We start from the raw sequence: 18,833 nt of genomic DNA on the forward strand, positions 1-18,833 counted from the left end.
GGGGGCCTTAGGAGCCTATCGTCCATGTAGAGGAATACAGTGATCCCAAGAAGGTGAAGCCACTTCCCTAGCGGAGAGAGAACCCGAGCGAAAATGTGTAGGGCTGAACAGGCCCAAGCACAGAGCCCTAAACTGGAAAACTTTGCCTTAAAATACAAACCGTAGAAACTTCCTTGAAAGTGGATGAATGGGGCCACGTAAATAAGCCTCCTCCATGTCCACGATGACCTGATGGAGAGATGACGTGACTGAACAGCTCGTTTTCATGTGGAACTTAGTTTTCAAAGCGAACAGATTCAAGGCGATGACGTCCAAAACGAGCCTCCAGGCCCCTGATGAATAGGGGACAACAAAGAGCCTGCGATCTGATCTACTACTTCCTCTATTGCCTCTTTTCGAATCAGAGATTCAACCTTTTGGGAATGGGACCAAAAACTTTTCAGACCCTATTGAGTAAGCCTTCAAGGTGATAGGCAACTTGGATGATGGAGGCTTCTATCAGAAAGGGATAAAATAACCCTTTCTTAAGACTTGGACAACCCAAGGCTCTGCCCTTCTTTGACTCCAATCCTAGCTGGCTTGAAGGGTTTTCTTATTTGACCTAAAAAAGGGGGAGCATGTTAGTCTGGGGTTTCACTTGAGGCCTAGATCTTCCTCCCCAAAAGGGATGGGGCTACAAAGGGGACAACAGACAGTTTCCTTCAGGTGCCTTGTTGATTGTGCTAGAAGATCATGTCTACTTCTTCTGCAGTGCCATCAATACTACCTTGACTGTCTCTAGTGGGAAGAAATGCATCTTATCAAGAGGCCCGACTTCTGTGTGGTTGTAATTCCCTTACTGGCAAACAAGCACCTTAGCTCTCGCTTTTTCAGGATGCCAAAGAGAAGAGAGAAGCTAGTTCTGCTGACCCATCCCTGACTGACTTGTCCATGCAGAACAAGACACCCAACCAGTCGGCTGTAAAATCAACTGCTAGAACAGTACAGTTCAATTTTCCTGGTCCAGAGCTCCCACCGTCCAATCAAGGAAACTAAAAACCTCCATAATTTTTAATAAGTTCTTGATGAGGTGATCAAGGTCCAGGGAGGAGAACATATCCTTGGCCAAAGTAAATGCAGTGCGTCGCATAGCGTCAACCAAACCTGGTAACAGTGTGTGTGGTAATGAAGTAGGAGGGCTTAGAATGGGAGAAACAGCAGGAATAAAAGGAGAAGAAACAGCGCTTCAATCTGTCGCTGCAAGTGAAGGAGTAACCTCTGAGCTCACCCTATTTTTGGCTCTAAAGGAGGCCCCTCCTCTTTCTATCTTTATTCAACTTTTCTGAATGAGATTTAAATATCTTCATTGCAATAAGATCTGTTACACTCTTGTCCCCTACACTACACATTTAGTATCAGAATCATAATTGATCTTAAATAGCCTAGTCTTGCAACCTTCAGTACAATACCAAATAGTACCTGAGGAACTAGTCAGACATTACATTGGAAAAGCAATAGTTATTCTTAGCTAAAAGGATTAAAAAAAAAAAAATTAATACTTCACCAAAATATATTGGAAAACAATCCAAAAAATTACGAAGAGGACTACCCAAAACCACCGATGATAGCTCTTTGCTAAGTTGTACCTGGCGATCCCTAAAGTGGGCCGGTGTAGTATACATCGATGGTAGCGTCACTATGAATTTGAATTTTTGAACCGCTGGGTGGGAAGCTTTCAACTGCTTGGTAAGTCACTTATGTGAAAAATACTTATATTCAGGTACAACAATCTTACACCAATCTCCTTCAAAGTAGTCCCATTGGGCATTCTACCACTGTAGGTTGGGGTTCAGGGGGAGAAGAGATATTCCTTCCTGAAGGTTTTCTTCTGATAACCACTATAAAAGATCCACCTTTAATTCTGATGTGATCGGAAAGACCATGGAGTCCAGCCGAGTCTTCCGACACCAGTTTGTTTTTAGAAAAACTGTAGTGGCCTCACGTGAAGTCCACCAACCTCACAAGCTGTTCCACTGAGGCCAAAGTCCCCAGTAGGCTCATCCATTGAAGCGCTGAACAGGCCGAGAGACCAAGGAACTCTCGGAAGCAGTGATGGAACGCCTCTTTCGAGATGGCATGCGGCTGGTCCATTGCATTCTGCATGTTTTCTCTAGACTGAAATATGGTCCCTTTCAAGGGCATTTTTAGCCTGGAGAAAAGTCAGAAGTCACACCCACAAACTTAAATTGTGCAGCTTTTCTCACAACTTTTCATTTGCTCTCTCTCTCTTTCTCTGAAGAATTGGCAGCCCTATTACTGTAACACATGCGCCCAGCACATTCTTCACATTTGATAAAGCGTCTCCTTGCTGGCCAAACACAATACACCTGTGCTTCATCAGTTTTGTTTGTTTGTTTGTATGGCATTTTTACGTTGCATGGAACCAGTGGTTATTCAGCAACGGGACCAACTGCTTTACATGACTTCCGAACCATAATGAGAGTGCACTTCTATCACCAGAAATACACATCTCTCACACCTCAATAAAATGCCTGAGACTCGAACTCGCGGCCAACGTGGTGGCACACCAAGACCATACCGACCACACCACTAAGGCGATGCTCCCTACTCTCCCACATGGCTCTGTGTGACTTCTGGCTTTTCCCCAAGCTGAAAATGCCCCTGATCAGACCAGAAAAGGCATGTAGAATGAGATGGACCAGCTGTGCCCTACCTCAAAAAGGGCGTTCCTGCACTGCCCCCAATGACAGAACTGTTGAGAAAAGTGTGTGGCAGCCCAAGTGGACAACTTTAAAAGGAAGTTAGTGTAAAATTGTTGTACAGGCAGTCCCCAGATTACAGCAGAGTTCTGTTCCCAGCAGTACACTGTACCCTTAAAAACACTGTAAATTGGAATATCAAAATAATAATGGGAATACATGGTGCTTACAGTGCCGTGTTGTAAAACCGGATTATGGCACCGTAAAACCACTCAATGATGCCATAAAATCAGGTTACTGGCGCTGTGAGCTAAGCGCCATAAAGTCAGAGCACTGTAACCCAGGGACTCCTGTACCTGAATACACTTATTTTTTATGAATAAAGGTCAGATACTTTTTGAACATACCTCATATACAGGCAGTCCCCGCCTTACAAGGGGTTTGGCTTACAATGTTCCGAGGTTACAACGCTTTTTAATTATATTTATCAGAAATTATTTCCAGGTTTACGACACATGTTCCAAGGTTACGATGCTTACAACACTGATCTGGCAGAAGAAATATGACTCCAATAATGCAAAATAATCAATATTTGAAGCTTTTTTTAAGAAAAATGCAACAAGAATGCAGTTTACATAGTTTTTAATGCAACCAAAGCATTAAAAGTAAGGTTTTCTTAGGATTTTTTAAGATGTTCCGGCTTACAACGATTTTCGGCTTACAACGCATCTCAAGAACGGAACCCCGTCATAACTCAGGGACTGCCTCTAGCTTTCCAGTTAAGGTGTGTACACATGCACGTGTAAGAAATTGAGACTACACCTACAGTATTTTGCCATAGTTGACAGATTACATATCTCATTTCTAGTTTTAACTCTACAGTTCTTCCATAAGATATTTCATGATATTCTAAATAAATACTTGCTAAAACAACAAGTGTAGATGCTATCCCCAATGGTTGTAGTACATATCTATTTTTAAAAATACATCAAATGTTTTTTTAAAATAAAATTATATAAAATATTTCTGGCATGTATGACCAAAGAATGAGGGGAAAAAATCAAATACAGTATAATGATATAAATTCTCCTTTACTTGAGAAGAGTTAGATTCTGACAAATTCATCAACAATTCAAAGTAAAAAAAAAAAAAAAAAAAAAAAAAAAAACAATGGTAATGATACAGGTTTAATATATGACAGTTACCTCCTCAAGTTATCTTCCTGTTTAGTTTGACTATTTCATTCTCAATGAACATGAAATATACTATTAGATATAGATAAAATTCAAAATGCACTCAATAAAACAAACCAAAAAGAAAATAGAACTCCATTTGCAATCTCCATACAATTCATAAGTTACCCTCTCTTACTCAATAAAGGTTGGATAATTTTTGAACACCTCGTATATAGATTTCCAGTTAAGGGGTGTGTGCAAGCAAGTGCAAGATATTGAGTCTACACATAATTTTCAGTATAGTTGACAGATTGCATATTATTTCATTTTATTTTAAACTACATTCTTCATAAACAAAAATTTGCAATTATATTCTATATAACACTTCCTAAAACATCAAGTGTGGATGCTGTAACCACTGGTTGTAGTACATATCTATTTTTAAAAATTTATCAACCGTTTTTTTAATATAAAATTACATCAAATATTTCCAGCATGTATGACCAAAGCATAAGGGGAAAAATCAACTACAGTATAATGTATATAAATTCTCCTTTACTTGGGAAGTTAAGATTCTTGCAAATTCATAAAAAATTCAAAGTAAAAAAAATATTATAAAAAAATAACAATGGCAGTGATACAGGCTAATTTATGGAAGTTACCTCCTCAAGTTATCGTCCTGTTTAATCTGACGGTTTCATTCTCAATTAATATGAAATATTACAGATAAAATTCACAGTATAATCAATAAAATAAAACAAAAAATGATAGACCTCCAATTGCAATCTCCATAAAAATTCAGAAGTTACCCTCTCTTCAAAAATATTGTTTAGTTAGTTATATGGTCTGTTTCTGGTTCAATTTACAATTCAAAGACCATTTCTAGCTTCTGTTGGAATGATAACAGATGAGAGCATATAAAAATTTCAATACAATATGCCTAAATATAACAGTTAAAACATATCGTACCTGCAAAAAAATCTCCAAGCAATCTATGTAAGATCATCATTTTTTTTCAGGCTTGCCCTAAAACAATGTGCCCTCATACTAAAACATTTGGAGACTCCTGCTCTATATGATTCCAAGTCTGTGTACTTTGCATAAATTTTAAATACTGTAACTTTTAACATTTATTTTCTACTTCCTATTCAATTGTTTTTTCTGTTATAAAACAATGACACTTCATAGCTATCCACTTTACACACTGGCGGCAAGCAAGCTGCCGTGATGATGACTATTTCACAATAGTCTTCATCATTCTTCTGGAATCTTATACAATTAACTGCTGTAGATAAGAGGAAAGTATACATGCTAATAATTTACCCTACCGTCAAATCACATTGTTTTCTGTATGAAGAAATTTCATAATGTATAACAATTTTAATTAATGGTCATAAAATATAACTAAGGAAAACTACCTAGGTACACTACAATATTCACAAATTGTACTTGTAATCAACATGAAAAGTGACACTTTTTTACAGTTATTCGTTTTGTAATTCTTTAAACTAAGCATAAAAACTTCATACAAGGCAATAATATTGAACTGCAAATTATCATAGTGGAGGTAATGGGATCTTGAAATGAAAATTATTATGGTGGGGGGTAATATGATCTTGAAATGAAAATGATTATGGTGGGGGGTAATATGATCTTGAACTCGAGTGGGAGTGAGAATAAGAACTTGGGGCTGCATAAGATGAAGACGGTCCAGTGGGTGGATAACTTGGTGGAGGATTGGAGGTTGATGGTGGAGCCGCATAATATGAAGATGATGACCCATGTGCTGGTGGAGGATAATTAGTTGGAGGTGGAGCAGCATAATGTGAAGTTGTGGGTGGTGGATGATAAGGAGGATGAGAAGATGAAGAATAATGTGAAGGAGGAGGAGGTTGATTAGTATAATGAGGAGCTTGTGGAGTTCCTGCTGCAGGTGGTGGGTAATGTCTCTGTGTGGCTGGATAAGCTGGGGGTGGCACTTGAGGTGGAACCTGAGTTGGTGGAGGAGGCCCTTGAGTGGTGGTGGGTGGATACGTGTAAGTAGGGTAGCGAGGTGCTGAGGTGGATGAGGAGCTTGAAGGAGTACTTTGTGAAGAAGGATATGATGGAGGATAATTTGAATAGGACTGATAAGAGTACTGGTAAGATTGAGCTGGGTTTGCAGATTCTTGCTTCACAGGGGATGGTTTGGCAGGAGATGACTTCACTTCCTCTTTCTTGGCTTTCTTTGTTGGTGGCTGTGAAGCACCTTTTGTTGGAGTTGCTGATCGTTTCTGTGAAGATCCTGAGTGTGATAGGGGAGGATCAGCACTAGCTGCAGTTGCACTTGCAGAAGCAGAAACTGAGACAGCACTTGAAGATGGCCCTGATGAAGGGGGAGCACTTACAACTGCAGCTGATGAATTGACACTGGAATTTTTAATAGAACTTCCACCAGATATCACACTGGGGCTTTCCAAACTGGCACATGGTCCAGAACTTCCACTTCCCTCGGATCCTTTAGGTGAATAAAGGTCAAGAACTTGATGGCATATATCTGAGGAATAGCAAAAAATATTTAATTGATGGTGAAAAAGCTCCTCCCTCAAAGCATTCAAACTAAAATGTGGATTACAAACAACAAACAAGTTTTGAACTGCTTTCTATTCAAAATTAAAAATCTTTATAACAGCAACTGGTTAATCAAACAGCTCAACCTTATTTTGCCCTTCATATGTCATCTTACCAAGATTTTGTAAATTTCTCTATGATATTCTTCCTCGAGTGCCAAAGTATATTAAGAAATTAGAAATTACCATTTTTGGAAGTGTCAACATTCTGAACTGCCAATGAGTAAAAAGTTAGTCTACACCAAATCTTGCACACAGTGAAGTTACTGTAGTAATCAGTCTTAAATGAAACACTTGAAAAATCAAACTTTAGATCATATTGTGAATTAAGCCTAACAGAAGCAACACATTAAAAGCAATACTAATACTCTATCTATAAAAAAAAACTGATGAGTCAAACCAAAATTCTATGAAGATTTTACCATTTCAATTATCTGATGAGAGTAAAAAGCACACATACCCCAACAAATCCCTTCAAGTAGCAAATTAATTCATTTATATACATTTTCTCAGGCTTGTAACTTGTAGCAGCTAAAGGTTTCAGTGTTTGCATATTCCTTAAAAGTATACAACTTTCAAGTTGCAGATAGTTTACACATACTCAAAGATGCAATCTTCCTGCTTTGACTTAGTTTCTGACCAAGGATAAACCTACTAGGAATCTTTGATGGTCATTCCACTACCCTGATATCTAGTAAGGATTACCAGGTGTAGTGTTGACCATTCTATGGTGTGCTGTCAGTGTAACAACAATTGTCAGAATCCTTCGTTTATGTTACAAGACAGGAAAACAAACAAAATTATAGATGTAGGTTTAAGAATAAAACAGCCAATTCTTAGTTTCAGCACCCCTCCTACAGAACCAGGCAACAATGGTGGTCCTGGATGACTTACAATTTTAATGAACTTTCACTGTAATTTGTAATCTCTTTTGCTGAGAGTGTACTGTGACTGTGCCTGATTATTCCGACAAATTCTAGAGCGAGGCCATTTTTCATAACACAAAAGCCCTTGCCGCACTGGATGCTTCCTTAAGAGCTAAAATTCTTGGAGAAGCAAGAAGTGCCCATCCAACTTTCGACATAAAAGCCCACACACTGCAAGTAGCAAGTATTCCACATCACCTGATAAGTATGTACTTAGGAGTTGGGGAATAAAAATCCTAATGCAAAGAGACTGGGCCAGGTGAAGGAAAATTTCCTTGATTTTGAGAATACTGTCTACAGAGTTGGCCAACTTGAACCAGTTGACTCGGTAGAAAAGAATTCTTGGTCCTAAAAGTCGACACCAGTCACTTATAGGCAACAAATTCCTTGTGAATACTTATGGTGGTGAAACAGTGAGCCTTGAACAGCAATACCTTGTCTGCAAATACACCCTGAAGGAGCTTGTGTGAATGATGAAGTACTGGTATGAGAAAAATGTCTCCTGCACATCCACCAAAACATCTGATCATTCTTTTGGATAGTTACCGAAACAACGTTGGTAAAACTAAAGAGCATGGGGACAGACGCAAGTTGTTCAATCTCGATATGTCCAACACTGGGCACCAATCTCCGGTTGCTTATGGTACTAGAAAAAAGTCAATTGATAAAATCTTCAACCAAAGACAGTTTACGAACCTGTATTATAAGAGGCGGTTCATTACAATTAAAAAAACTCTCCTTCCTCCAGAGGGTGACAGGAGGCGAGAGCTGGCAATATAAGGCGACAGCAGCGAAGTTCCCATAACGCATCCGCAACTCAATGAAAGGGAGACAGGGATATGTAGTCCTAGGACTAGAAAGATTAACATTAATTGAGACAGAAGTAAGAGATTCGCTTATACCTGAAGAAAAGGCATGTAAAGAACAAACAAGCACATTTCGACAGAGAAAGAGGAATAAGCTAGCATAGCAGACAAAGATTTAGATGAAGAGATTGGTAAAGCCATCAACTGAGTCGACATAACATCAGAATAAGTACAATTCACTACAACCATCAACTGAGTCGACATAACATCAGAATATATACAATTCACTAGACATAATATTATATTAACACTGTCTATACCTATATAATTAGTCCTATCAAGGCTACCAACCTCATGCTAGGTGCTGATGACAATAGGAGTCGCATACGTTGCGAAGATTAATGTTTACCAAAATTATCTTTTGGCACAAAGTCACACCACCTCAAGAACCAACACGGTTCCTTAGCAGTGGACTCTTCTAACTCTTGCTGGGCAATCCTAGGCTCAGGCTACAGATGGGCAAGGGCACTGACATCTTACCCCTTATAGACGAACGTAAAAATGATCACACACTATGGAGAGACCTGAAACAGTTCCCTACCCAATTTACGACAAACCTTGTACTGACCAATATAAGGTTTAGGTCCTTTTCTAATTTCTCAATATGATTTCCCTGAACTGAAAGGGGAGCAGAGAGTGGAGTAAAGAGGATGTCTCAGTACTAGCTAATGCATTAGCAAAGGAAAAGCCCAAAATGGGTAAGAATAACTACAGATGAAGGACCTGGAGAAAGGGGAGAAATGACAGATTGGTGACCTCCGCAATCTATCTGCTTCCCTTCTATTACTATACCAACGAAAAATCCCTATTTCTTCACACCTATTCTCCAGATCAAACTTTATATCATTACAACTGGCACAAACAGTATGTATCTCCTCAAAAATCAGTTTGTGCTCCACAAACCATCCTACTAAAGCAGTAATCATTCCTACAAAACATGACATTCTTAGCCTTGATTCCAGTGGAACGCATCCCAGGATAAATAAATGTACAGTAATGTGATAGCAGCAAACCACCAAACCATGAGGTACCAACAAGCACCTAAACACAATGGCAGCAAGGTGAATTTTGACAAGAGCTAAAACATTCAAAACAACTGGTGAGGAACAAGTGTACTAGAAAGTCGTCCGAGCAGCCATTCAATCTCATGTTTGAATGCCACTTGGTGCAGAGATATAAGCAATCTTTAACAGTAGGTAAGATTCATCCCAAATAATAACTTTTATGCTACATGATTCATGCAAAAGTTTTATCAGCCAACTGAATAACAATTCTAGCTAACCAAGGTTGGTCCAAAAAATGTTTTCTTCTATAAGGCGGGAAACTGGAACACAGCAAGATTAAGGGGAATGGATGGAAAGTACAAAGCAGTGAAAATAAGGATTAATGGTGACACCATTACGAGACCAACCTAATTGTATACTAAGAGAGTAGTGTGCCATACTAGAGAAATTTCCTAATTGTATGCTAAGAGAGTAGTGTGCCATACTAGAGAAATTTTCCCTTACCTTCAAGAAGTTCAATGGTGATTCCAGAAACATACATGTCCCACCATTTTTCTTGTTTAGCTGTTCTTCCAACCCAGTCTGAGACTTCAAATTTACTCAGTTTCCCAGCTAAATACATCAATGCAATGGCAATAATCTCAGGCTCCCATTGTAGACACAATGTTGTGCACATGCTGGAATATAAATACTTTAAATTATTTATACTGTATTAGTCATGTGTTTTTACATAAGAAAACATGTTCAACACCACAAAGAAGAAAATCCATTCAAACTGTAGTAATACCGTGAATCTGACCATAAATAATCATGTTTTAAACAATTCGGCATGCCTTTACAAATTGGTAAGAATCATGTTTTAACTTACTATTACTAGTGCTATCAACCCTTAAACGCCAAAGCGGTAAAAATCAAAACCTCTCCCGAATGCTGGGGCCGGTTTGGAGTGAGCGCGGAAGCGGAAAAAATAATTTTTTCAAAAAATCACAGCGCGCTTAGTTTTGAAGATTAAGAGTTCATTTTTGGCTCCTTTTTTTGTCATTGCCTGAAGTTTAGTATGCAACCATCAGAAATGATAAAAATTATCATTATCATATATAAATAATGCGATATATGATAGCGCAAAAACAAAATTTCATATGTAATTGTATTCAAATCGCGCTGTGCGCAAAACGGTTAAAGGTAACAAGTTACTTTTTTTTTTGTAATGTAAACTAAATTGCGATCTTTTTGGTATATAACACATTGTAAAACGACAAAAGCAACACAGAGAAAATATTATCACAATATGATGCATGAATTCGTAACGCGCGGACGTAAAAAATTATTTTTTTTTAAATTCACCATAAATCTAAATATTGTTATAGAGACTTCAAATTTGTTTCAAGATGAAGTTAAATGATGGAATATTACGATACTGTAACAGTTTTAGCTTACAATTGCAGTTTTCGACCATTTCGGACGAGTTAAAAGTTGACCAAATGTCGAAATTTTTTTATAAATTTTTTTTTATATGCAATTATTTTGGAAATTAGAAAAGCTACAACCTTGAAATGTTTCCTTTTATTCTACATGAAATTGCGCACATTTTCATATATAAAACTCTATGAAATGCCTAATATGCAACGGAGCAAATTTTCCGAGAATGCGATGTACGCAATTCGGAGATTTATGGCGGAGAATCCGCGCGCGGAGGGAAGGAAAGTTTTTTCATAAATTCACCATAAATCGAAATATTGTGCTAGAGACTTCCAATTTGTTGCAAAATGAAGGTAAATGATTGAATATTACTAAAATATAAGAGATTTAGCTTACAATTGCGTTTTTCGACCATTTCGGTAGAGTCAAATTTGACCGAACATGGTTTTTTTTCTATTTATCGTGATTTATATGCAAATATTTCGAAAATGAGAAAGCTACAACCTTCAATTATTTTTTGTTGTATTCTACATGAAATTTCGCACATTTTCATATATAAAACTTTATGTAACGGCTAATTTAAAATGGTTGCAAAACATTACCACAATCGCACGTATGATTTTTTCGGAAGAGTTACCGCGCCGACGTAAGGAAAATGTTATTTTTTTCATAAATTCACCATAAATCGAAATATTGGGCTAGAGACTTCCAATTTGTTACAAATTGAAGGTAAATGATTGAATATTACTAAAATATAGAGTTTTAGCTTACAATTGCGTTTTTCGACCATTTCGGTAGAGTCAAAATTGACCGAAGGTTGAAAATTTGTCACTTATCATTTTATATGAAAATATTTCAAAACTGATAAAAGCTACAACCATGGGTTGTATTTAGTTGTATTGTGCATGAAATTGCGCACATTTCCATATATAAAACTTTATGTAACAGCTAATTTTAAAATGGTGCAAACATTACCACTATCGCATGTATGATTTTTTTCGGAAGAGTTACCGCACGGACGTAAGGAAAAAGTTTTTTTCATAAATTCACCTTAAATCGAAATATTGTGCTAGAGACTTCCAATTTGTTGCAAAATTAAGGTAAATAGTTGAATATTACTACAATATCAGCGTTTTAGCTTACAATTGCGTTTTTCGACCATTTCGGTAGAATCAAAGTTGACCGAAGGTTGAAATTTTGGCACTTATCGTTATTTATATGGAAATATTTCAAAACTGATAAAAGCTACAATCATGAGTATTTTTGTTGTATGTATTCTAAATGAAATTGCGCACATATATAATACTTCATGTAACGGATAATTTAAAACGGTGCAAAAATTATGTCAAAGTGACGAAATAATTTTTGAGATGTGTCACTGATACTTTTTAGTGCGATAAGAAAGAAATTCGCGCTTGCGCGCCTGCGTAACGATTGTAAACAAAACAACGCCTTAATCCGTGAACTCCCAGCATCCCCCAAGGCGCGTGATTCAAAAGTTTTTGGCTGGTAGACCTATAAGTATTTTTCCCCGAATTTTAAAAAAAAACTTTTTTGAGTCGACGTATGGTACGTCCATTCGGCATACGGGAAAAATTTTGACTCGACGTTTAATACGTCCAATCGGCGTTTAAGGGGTTAAGTATCAACCTGAAAATAGAAATAAGAAGGATATGGGATATGCCACTGGAAAATGCACCCATAACCATAAGGACACTAGGCACGATCCCAAGATCCCTGAAAAGGAACCTGGAAAAATTAGATGCTGAAGTAGCTCCAGGACTTAAGCAGAAATGTGTGCTCCAGGAAACAGCACACATAGTAAGAAAAGTAATGGACCCCTAGGGAGGTAGGATGAAACCCAGAACCCCAAACTATAAAACCAACCGGTCAAATAGGGTGACTGTAATCGACAAAAAAAAAATAAATATATATATATATAGTAATAATAATAATAATAATCATAGTGATAGTCATAATAATAGTTTAACCCTTTCTGGATGGATAGGCTCTCAGGAGTAGTAATAACAGGTTGTGGGTGATGGATGGATTGATCCTGGGGAGAAGCAATATTACGTGCCTTCGATTTGAAGGGAATCAGGCAGGAAAGAGGTGCCACTACTTCTATAAGCCCATTAATTCACTAATGGTAACTTTTAGACTGTGGATAGGATGAGACTGGGGTCACTGGGCAGCTCAGGGCTTAGTTTTGATCTTTACTTCAAGGGAGGATGTACTGCCTTCTCTGTCCACGTGTTTTTGTAAATTTGCTCATAAATATACCAAGGGGTTGCATCTTCCTTCTCAGAAATTTACATAATATTTTACAACAAATATGCTCAGAATTTGTTAGTGATTTTATTTCTTATGTTTTGATATTGGGTGATGATATTAAAATTAATTTTACAAAAAATATAAAAAATAATTTATTAGAAAAATCATGTATAACTTTGTAAAATTTGCGATTGCCTTGTAAAGCGGCCCTACAAACGAGTCGCCAATAGTCCTTTTCAACTTCTCATGGAAGGTAAGGGAATTTTTTAGAATTTTTTTCTTACACCATGTGCATTTGTTATCTTCCTCTTTCCACTGATGAAATTTTTTTTTTATTTTTGGTGCCGACCTCAAAGTTTACCAGGTCTGGGTGCTCCACACTGATAGTTTACCCCGTCCACTAAGGGTTAACATATTTTGGTCCATCAAAAATATGTTTTAAGTGCTTTCCAGCATATATTGTTAGACACTCTACTTACAAACTTTCGAAGATACAGTGTTCCCCCCGTATTCGCGGGGGATGTGTACCAGACACCCCCGTGAATAGTTAAAACCCGTGAATAGTTAAAACCACCACTAAAAATGCTTATAACTGCCTATCTTGAAAGTTCAGATACTAAATGTATACCTTTAATAACATCCTACTTCAAATATACCTAAAATTACTAACCTATTACTGCATTAATCTTTGAGGTTATATTATTAATATCATTTCAAAGTCATCTTAAACATTTTACCATTAAAAATATATACCTACAGCAAATAACAGAGAGAGAGAGAGAGAGAGAGAGAGAGGAGAGAGAGAAAGAGAAGCGAGAGAGAGAGAGATGATAGAGAGAGAGAGAGAGAGAGAGCCATTTTTAGAGAGGGGGGGGGGGTTTTATCCTTATTTAAAAAAGAGTGAAATGGAGATTTTATTACTTCTTTAAAATACAATCACATATGAATTTTTGAAATTAGTTATAATAATATTATTATTCAAAAATACTAATAACATACACATGTACCATAGAAATTCTCTCATCTCAGTAAGAAAGAACAAAGGCTGTTTTAGAGAACACTACAACTGTTACAACTTGAAATTTCAAACTCACAACAGATCGTTAACACAGTCAAGCACACTCAGTCCTTATTACCACAATTCAATCTCACTCGTATAAGTGTCCAGAACCTAAAGCATATCATCAGAGATGGTATGCTTAACCATTTAACGCCGATTGGACGTATTAAACGTTGATATAAATTGTCTGTTGGGTGCCGATTGGATGTATGGTACATCGATATAAAATTTTTTTTTTTAAATTCGCGGAAAAATAGTTATAGGCCTATTAGGCAAAAACTTTTGAATCATGCGCCTTGGGGGATGCTGGAAGCTCACGGATCAAGGCGTTGTTTTGTTTACAATCGTTACCCAGGTGCGCAAGTGCAAATTTCTTTCCTCTCGCACTAAAAAGCATCAGCGACACATCTCAGAAATTATTTAAGTCACTTTGACAGAAATTTTTTTTTTTTTGTTTTTTTTTTTTTTTTTTTTTTTTTTTTTTTTTTTGTACCATTTTAATATAGCCATTACATGGGAGTATTATATATATATATAAAATGTGGCACAATTTCATGTAGAATACAACAAAAAAAACAACCCATGGTTATAGCTTTTATCAGTTTTGAAAATTATTTTCATTTTATATAAATAACGATAAGTGCCAAAATTTCAACCTTCGTCAACTTTGACTCGACCGAAATGGTCAAAAAACGCAATTGTAAGCTAAAACTATTACATTCCAGTAATATTCAATCATTTACCTTTATTTTTCAACAAATTGGAAGTCTCTAACACAATATTTCGATTTATGGTGAATTTATGAAATAAACTTTTTCCTTACATCCCCGCGGTAACTTCCGTAAAAATCGATAAATTTTTTTGTCCAATTGTCGGCAAAGTTTGCACCATTTAAAATTAGCCGTTACATAAAGTTTTATATACGAAAATGTGCGCAATTTCATGTAAAATACAACAATAAACAACCCATGGTTGTAGCTTTTATCAGTTTTTAAATATTTTCAATAAAATAACGGTAAATAGAAAAAATTTGTCCTTCGGTCAAATTTAACTCGACAGAAATGGTAAAAACTGCAATTGTAAGCTACAACACTTACAGTTTAGTAATATTCAATCAATTACCTTCATTTTGCAACAAACGGGAAGTCTCTAGCACAATATTTCGATTTATGGTGAATTTTTGAAAAACTGCTTTTTTTTTTTTTTACGTCCCGCGGCATTACGAATTCATGCATCATTTTGTGATAATATTTACTCTGTATTGCCTTGATCGTTTTACAATGTGTTATATACCAAAATGATCGCAATTTACAGTACAATACAATGAAAAAAAAATAACTCTTTAGCTTTAATCGTTTAGCTCACAGCGGCGATTTGTATACAATTATTTATATAGTCCCCCTGATAAAATTTTTTTTATTTCTGATGGTTGCATACTAAACTTCAGGCAATGAAAAAAAAGGAGCCAAAATGAACTCTTAATCTTGAAAACTAAGCGTGCTGTGATTTTTTGAAAAAAACCATTTTTTTCAGCTTCGGCGCTCACTCGCAAACGCCCCCGGCATAGGGGAGACAATTTTTAAGATACCGCTTCGGCATTTAAGGGTTAACAAAGATGATATAAACTGTTTTTGCAATGCTATGTAAGCTATTTCATTCAGATCCTTTATCTATAAATGCCTTTGTGTGCCCCACATATGTCTAGTTTCACCATTCTTTTTTCTTCATCTTGGTTCTATAAGTTTATAGCCTAAGTAATAAGAACCATTAATAATAAAAAAAAAGTCCATGTGATAAACTTAAAAATGCCACACCTATTACCAAACCACACCAACACCAGCATGAAAAGAGCCTTTAGTAGGCTCAGAGGTCTAAATAAACTAATCCTTTATAATAATAAAACAAACCATACCAAAAAGTGATTCACAATAGTACAAAAACTTAGACTGCAGGTAACACAACCTTGGAATATCAAATAATGACTATCAAATACTGAGACTATATCAGCACAAAAAATTAAGCCCAAATCCATAATTTTTAGACAATCAAAAATACCCACCTGATAAGCAGCCCCAACCTGACCTTTCACACACTTATCTAATTACCTGCCTTTAAAAAAACCAAAGAATTACTTTTTACTATTTGTTAAAGCAATAGAAAGAATGCAATAGTGAAACTCAGTACAGTGCATCAAGTTCAAACGAGTACAAGCAGCCCCTGGTTATCAGCGATCTGGTTTTATGGGGGTTGTCGAGCGCCATAAAATCGGCGATTTATGACGCCACAACGAGCCGAGTTCTGGTTATCGTGCCATAAAGACACCTTTATGGCATCATAAGGGTGCCTATGGCGCCGATAACCGGCGGTGGCTCTATAAATCCCAGAGTTTCGGTTAATGGAGGTTTTCGCTTATTGGCACACCCCTGGGAACGGAACACCCAATAACCGGGGACTGCCTATATATAGATCAACCAATTATGCAATTATTGCACCTTTAAAAAACTTCGTTGTAACTGCACTGCCTTGGATTATAATGGAAAGATGAAAATTTAAGAAGTAAGAAAGTTTTCTGCACGTCATATAATCATGGCCACTGAAAATAGATTTATTTGTCAGGGGTCCTTGGAATAATGCTGTATGAGCTGTGGCCGCGGCCCATGAAACTTTAACCATGACCTGTGTGGGGCCTGACTATATCGTTGCCAACGCTTGATTATAACTTTAACCTTAAAGAAAATAAAAACTGTAGAGGCTAGAGGGCTGCAATTTGGTATTTCTGATGATTGGTGGGGGGATGATCAAATACCAATTTGCAACCCTATAGCCTCAGTAGTTTTTATGATCTGAAGGCAGAGAGAAAAAGTGCGGACAGACAGACAAAGAAGGCACAACAATTTTCTTTTCAGAAAACTAAAAAGGATGACAGTCTTGTCGCAAGAATGGGAGTTTAGAACAGCCAATCAATTCAACTCCATACAGCCAAAACATGAGAATTTAAACATGAATGGATATAAAACAATATAAGTATCCAAAAAAAAAAAAAAAAGTTACAACTCACCTATCATTAACAAAAGTCCAAGCCATCTGCACCATATTAGGCAACTTTTTCTTATCACCTGCAAAGACAAACAGTTCAAGGAGTTTGTTTTTTACATGCATACATGAATATTACACCTGCAGGTTACCACAATGTATTACAATGTATTTTAACCCTTACTGTAACCATCGATGGTTTCATACACTTTAAGTAATATTTCCATAAAAAATTATTATTCATTGAAATATTGTAGTTGGAGGCACAGTTTTTCCTTCATTTATATAAAGGCACATAATTACCTGAAATTTAAAGTTATCAACAATTATCTACACATCACTGGCAATCTTACACTTTTTACACACACTGTAAACACATCGAAACAGGAGAGAACGTAAATTAAATAAAATTCCCAAATTTTTAATCAATTTCTATTTTTCATAGCTAACAAACCTGAGGTCTTAACAAAAGGACAAACCTTCTGGCTTCTGGTGCCAGCTGGAAACTGGTTAAAAACAATAAGAAATTGTATATGCAAGGAATCTATGTAATCTGGCATCTAAAGCATAGACAAGGTGGGGGCTGACCATGCATGAACCCCGTGACGCATTTGGTCCTTCCTCCAACCCAGGATTACCAGAGGGGTAGCCAGAGGTGAGCAGTCAGTATAAAGACCTCAGGTTTGTTAGCTACGGAAAATACAAATTGATTAAAAATTTGTCATTTGTTCATATGCGTAATAAACCTCCGGTCTTACAATAGGATAGACTAATAATTGGAGAATGGTACGAGAATCCTAACCGGCTAGAGGTTCGGCACACCTGACCACTCTTCCTAGAAATGAGAATTCTAAAGAAAAGGGTCCAAGCCTGTGAGATATTATATATATATATACAGGCGGTCCCCGGGTTACGACGGGGGTTCCGTTCTTAAGACGCGCCGTAACCCGAAATACATATATTTCTCCAGAGAAGACAGAAAGAGAGGACTGTGCAATTATGTTTGTCTGTCTATCAATTCTTTTGCTGAGAGAGAGCGAGAGAGATAAAAGGAAGAAATAGAAACACCAAATGTATTGTATGACAAGTATCTTGTGGAGAGAGAGAGAGAGAGAGAGAGAGATTGTTTAAAAGAGAGAAATGGAATGATTATTGTATTTAAAATACTCAGATATGAATTTTGTACTTATAGTATTATTATTGAAAATATTAATGAAACTTATTACATACACGTCCATGAAAATGATCTCATCTCAGTAGAGAGAGAGAGAGAGAGAGATTACATAAAACCATTAAATTCGTTGACCATTGTATGGCACTGTTAAGCTTGAGTGTCACTCGAGTTGAGGTGGGGAAATTGATACAGAAAAAGACAAGGGAAGAAATTTCTTTTGAAATTATTTATCGTATTTTATTACTACTTCTATTATTATTATTATTATTATTATTATTTGAAAATATAATAAACACGTGCATCTACCATAAAAATTCTCTCATCTCAGTAAGAAAGAGGAATTATCCTTACAAGTGAAATGGAAAGGTCATTTTCATCTCTTTAAAATACGACCATTATGAATTTTGTAATTAAAGTTTTATTATTATTATTATTATTATTAATATTATTATTAAATAACTGAAATTATCAATAAACATTTTACATACTAGTACCATAAAAATTCTTTCTCTCGGTAAAAGAGAGAGAGAGAGTGTTTATCTCTCTTTGTTTATAACGCTTCCAGCGAAAGAGAGGGAGGGCGTTACCACCATG

General features: G+C 36.5%; 1 protein-coding gene across 2 annotated transcripts in view; it reads right to left on the reverse strand.

The window, feature by feature from the left end:
• Positions 1–4,260: 4,260 nt before the first annotated feature.
• The window catches only part of LOC135208821 (cyclin-K-like), a 59,252-nt gene continuing 44,679 nt past the window's right edge, over positions 4,261–18,833 (reverse strand). Inside the window, exons 3-5 of one of the 2 annotated variants that reach the window (XM_064241382.1) lie at positions 17,091–17,148; positions 9,784–9,956; positions 4,261–6,410 (exon numbers count right to left, since the gene is read on the reverse strand). In XM_064241382.1, coding sequence (XP_064097452.1) covers positions 5,506–6,410; positions 9,784–9,956; positions 17,091–17,148 — 1,136 coding nt within the window. In that variant the 3' untranslated portion in view covers positions 4,261–5,505. The remainder of the gene's footprint in view (positions 6,411–9,783; positions 9,957–17,090; positions 17,149–18,833) is intronic. The other variant, XM_064241383.1, reaches the window with a different exon arrangement.

Source organism: Macrobrachium nipponense, chromosome 35 (assembly GCF_015104395.2).
Source record: "Macrobrachium nipponense isolate FS-2020 chromosome 35, ASM1510439v2, whole genome shotgun sequence".
NCBI classification, from domain to species: Eukaryota; Metazoa; Arthropoda; class Malacostraca; order Decapoda; family Palaemonidae; genus Macrobrachium; species Macrobrachium nipponense.